The sequence below is a fragment of the Physeter macrocephalus genome, chromosome 20, assembly GCF_002837175.3.
Source record: "Physeter macrocephalus isolate SW-GA chromosome 20, ASM283717v5, whole genome shotgun sequence".
In the NCBI taxonomy this organism is placed as follows: domain Eukaryota; kingdom Metazoa; phylum Chordata; class Mammalia; order Artiodactyla; family Physeteridae; genus Physeter; species Physeter macrocephalus.
This window is the reverse complement of record NC_041233.1, coordinates 70,534,593-70,538,498: the sequence shown is the minus strand read 5'-3', so window position 1 is coordinate 70,538,498 and position 3,906 is coordinate 70,534,593. Positions and strand designations below refer to the sequence as shown.

The 3,906-nt window shown below is 45.6% G+C and overlaps 1 protein-coding gene across 5 annotated transcripts in view; it reads left to right on the top strand.

The window, feature by feature from the left end:
• The window catches only part of GFRA1 (GDNF family receptor alpha 1), a 231,968-nt gene that overhangs the window by 56,009 nt on the left and 172,053 nt on the right, over positions 1-3,906 (top strand). For 4 of the 5 annotated variants that reach the window (XR_003677599.2, XR_003677600.2, XM_028481528.2 and 1 more), the window contains one exon: positions 1,806-1,820. The exons of the other annotated variant lie outside the window; for it this stretch is intronic. Coding sequence is in view for 2 of the 4 variants with exons in the window: in XM_028481528.2 (XP_028337329.1) it covers positions 1,806-1,820 (15 nt within the window). In the remaining 2 variants the exon portion in view is untranslated. The remainder of the gene's footprint in view (positions 1-1,805; positions 1,821-3,906) is intronic. 5 annotated transcript variants of the gene reach the window in all.

Genomic DNA, 3,906 nt, shown 5'->3' with positions numbered 1-3,906 from the left:
ATGCCGCGGAGCGGCTGGGCCCGTGAGCCCTGGCCACTGAGCCTGCGCGTCCGGAGCCTGTGCTCCGCAACGGGAGAGGCCACAACAGCGAGGGGCCCGCGTACCACACACACACACACACACACACACACACACACAAATAATAATAATAATAAAATCTTTAACCATTTTCAGTGGTTGAACCATAATCCATTGTATGGAATATATTATTTTTGGTTTGATTCTCTGTAGACAAACAAATAGACAAACAAATAGGCAATCTGTTTGTTAGCTAGGATGATCATTGTCCATTATACACAATGCTGTAATGAACATCTTTGTAGACTTTAGGTACTTGAAGACCTTTGGGTATTTCATTAAATGAAATTCCCAGCAGTGATATTGTTAGGGTAAGGACGTATATTTAACATTTCCATACATACTGTCAAACTATCTTGTAGAAGTTTTATGCCTATTTACAACCCCATGAGCAGGGCAGGAACTGGCTCACATCTGGGTGGTGCTGTCTGTATTCTTGCCAGTGCTATCTTCCATCTTTAAGTTACTGGATGAGAAAGTAGGAGGAGCTAAGAATACTTTTGGGGTGACTGAAAGTCGGTAGAAGCAGGGTGAGCCTGATGTCAAAAAGTACCTTGCATATGCACATATGTTCACCAAAAGATATGGACAAAATATCACAATTCCTAATTGCTCAACACTGAAAACAATCCAAATATCCATCCACATTAGGATGGAGAAATAAATTATGATAAAATCATGTGGTGGAATGCAATCCGGCAGTGAGAATGAATGACCTACTACATGCTACAGCATGGACGACTCCCATAATCACTGTGGAGCAAAGAAGGCAGACAGAACAAATTCAGTCCATTTATATAAAGCTCAAAAACAGGCAGAACAAATGTGAAGTGTTGTAAGTCATGCTAGCGGTTACCCTTGGCAGGTGTTAGCCACTGCTTATTCGTTTATGCTTTTTGCTAATATGCATGTTTCCTGGTGCCAGACCTAGTGCTTGGCATATGGTAGCTTCTCAAATATTTATTGAAAAAGATGAATTAATATTTTTTCACCTTTTAACAGATTTTGACCTAGGATTGAATATGAAGACATAGTGTTAATTAGTTGTGAGTTAAAATTTGGAGAATTCATACAAATGTGCTTATTATGATTTAAATATGGGACTTGATTCATAGGCCCTCCCTCTGTTTATCCTGTTGTGTGCCTTTGTTGCTTTTGTTGTTATTTATAAACCAGCCAGGCAGCTTAGTAGGGGGTAAGAAGATGGTTTTGGGAATCAGACAGACTTGGGTTCAATCCTGAGCTTATTCCTCTGTGACCTTGGATGAGTTACTTAACCTTCCAGAAGCTCAGTTTCCCTATCTGTAAAGTGAGGATAATATTACACCTTGCTTGATAGCATTGTTGTGAAAATAATAATATTAACATGGATAATAACTGGCAACTTTTGTATGTTTACTATGTCCCGGGCACCGATCTAAACCTTTAAAACATGGGACATCGTTTGTTTAATCTTTCCAGTACAAATCTATTTGTGGTTTAGGGAACTGTAAGCCACAGAGTTAGTAAGCATGCAGCCAGAATTTAAACCCAGGCAGTTCCCTTCCAGAGCTCAAGCTCTTAACCACTGCCTCTGAGTAGAGGAAATCCTGTACCAAGAGTGTTTAGCATAGTCAGTGTATGTTAGCTATGATGATCACCACTGTCATTTTCAACATTATTATTAATTTTATTTTTCTCCTTTCTCTCTCCCTCTCTCCGCCTCTGTTTTTCCTTCCTCCTGGCAGATGTTTTCCAACAAGGTAAGCTCGCTGTCTCCTGCCTGCTTTTCCATTGGTTGTACTCTTTGGGGAGAGTATCATCTGCGTGCAGAGGGTTATGGGGCTTTACATTCTTCTGTGGACGTACCATGGGAGCTTTAGGAGGTACCACGAGGATGACGGCCTGAGGTGGCCTGAAGTGCCTTCAGCATTCCTGGGCCTCCACTGTCCAGCCTCTGCTTCTTCCTCTGGACCTTGCTTGGGGGCAGGGTCGGGGCTGGACAGTTGGGACAGAGACACTGGGGAGGGGTTCGTGGCCGGGCGCCTATCCAAGGGCAGGGCTGCTGTGGGGCTTGTGAGACTGGCGGGAGCTAGTGTCTCTGGAGGGGACTAGGTGGAGGCCCCGTCCCTCGGGGCTCCTGCATCAAGGCCAGCTGCAGCTTGGTCAGGGCCCCATATGCCACCTCCACCTGGGGGTTTCTTTGTCAAGCAAAAGTGTCGCTGACCTGGAGGTGTGGGCCAGACCATGGCTGGCTGGTCACTTTCTGCTCTTCAACCCAGGGACGCCTCACAACCCCTCCAATTGGTCCGGTGAGTGAGAAGAGCCTGGCGAGGGTGTGCACTGTCGTATGTGTTTTGCCAGCCACGTTCACATGTTTGGGGGAGCTGGAGAGGGAAAGTGTAACCTAGACTGTGTCTTCCAGCGCGTGTTTTAGTCCCCACTCAGGATACACAGCCACTGTGCTCTGGGACACTCACAGGCATGGTCTTAATGAACCTGCTAGATACACATTCAAGGGCAACTGCCTCTTTCCCTTTCTTTCTGGCGGCCTGAAACCACCAGGAGAAAGTGGCAGGACCTGCCTGTTTATATTCAAGTTGGGAAATACGTTTGTCGCCCACGTCCGCCACCTCTTTCTTGAATCCCAGGCTGGCTTAGAATAAAAGAGACCGGTTTAAAAATACATCCAGGCATCCCATAGATAGCTTCCAAAGAAATCGTACAGGCTGGATATTTTCACAACGATTGTTTCATCCTAAACATGCAGTATGTCATGGAGAAAGTCGGTCTCTGCTCTCTCTGATAGAAGCGCAGTTGTGGGTAACAATGAGGGGACTTGTGTTGTCTTTTAAGAGTCTGGAGTCATAGACCTACTTTTATAAATAATTCATAAATCCCAACAAGCCGTAAGTAATAAGTTCCATTTGGCTAGAGACGAGGCCATGAGCAAAATTGAGAAGGTGCCACGACTGTGGGTGTAAATGCGCGTGCTGCTGTCAGGGCACTGGCTGCAGTGCGTTTTCTTCCTTGACAGATTGGGGGTTCAGTGGGTTGCTCTGGGAGGACAATTTTTTTCAGTGAACTAGAGAGCAAGCGCCCCTACCCTCAACACTGAATTGCATTTCTCCTTTTGAGACATAAAATGCTCGAGTTAGGAAAGTCTTGCTGGAGCACGTGTGCCGAGGCCCCTGGAGGATGGGGAGAGAAAAGGTTGGTATCAGATCTGGCTTTTCTACCCACCACCGTGAGCGTTCACGGTTGTTGTAGTTGGTATAAAAAACGGCTTATCAGACCGCTTATGTCAAGTTTGCCTCCTTTTTAATCAGTCACGCCATTCGATTGATGGGATTTGCCTGTCAGGAAAAATGATATGCAGAGCAAAAGTTATAATCATCTGCAAATCACAGACTATCGAGACTTAATATCATCTTCCAGAGACGGAGGATGCTAGCCACCCGTGGCCCTGCGAGATGGCGGACAGCAGCTCCCTCATAAGATATTACTAGGATTTCAGATGGGGAGAACTGAACTTGCTTTTGTGAATTATTTACATGGCTCTGGCCTTGCAGGACCATTTCGTACGGAGAGAGACTTTCTCTAAAATGATGGCAAAGAACTGCCAGCTGGTACCCCCTCCTTACCTTTGCTTCTGGCCATTCTGCATGTGAAATGAATGCTCAGTAAAATGTGATAGTAAAAATGTGCCAGTGCAGACGTAGAGAAGGGACTTGAGGACACAGGGAGGGGGAAGGGTAAGCTGGGACGAAGTGAGAGAGTGGCATGGACATATACACACTACCAAATGTAAAATAGATAGCTAGTGGGAAGCAGCCTCATAGCACAGGA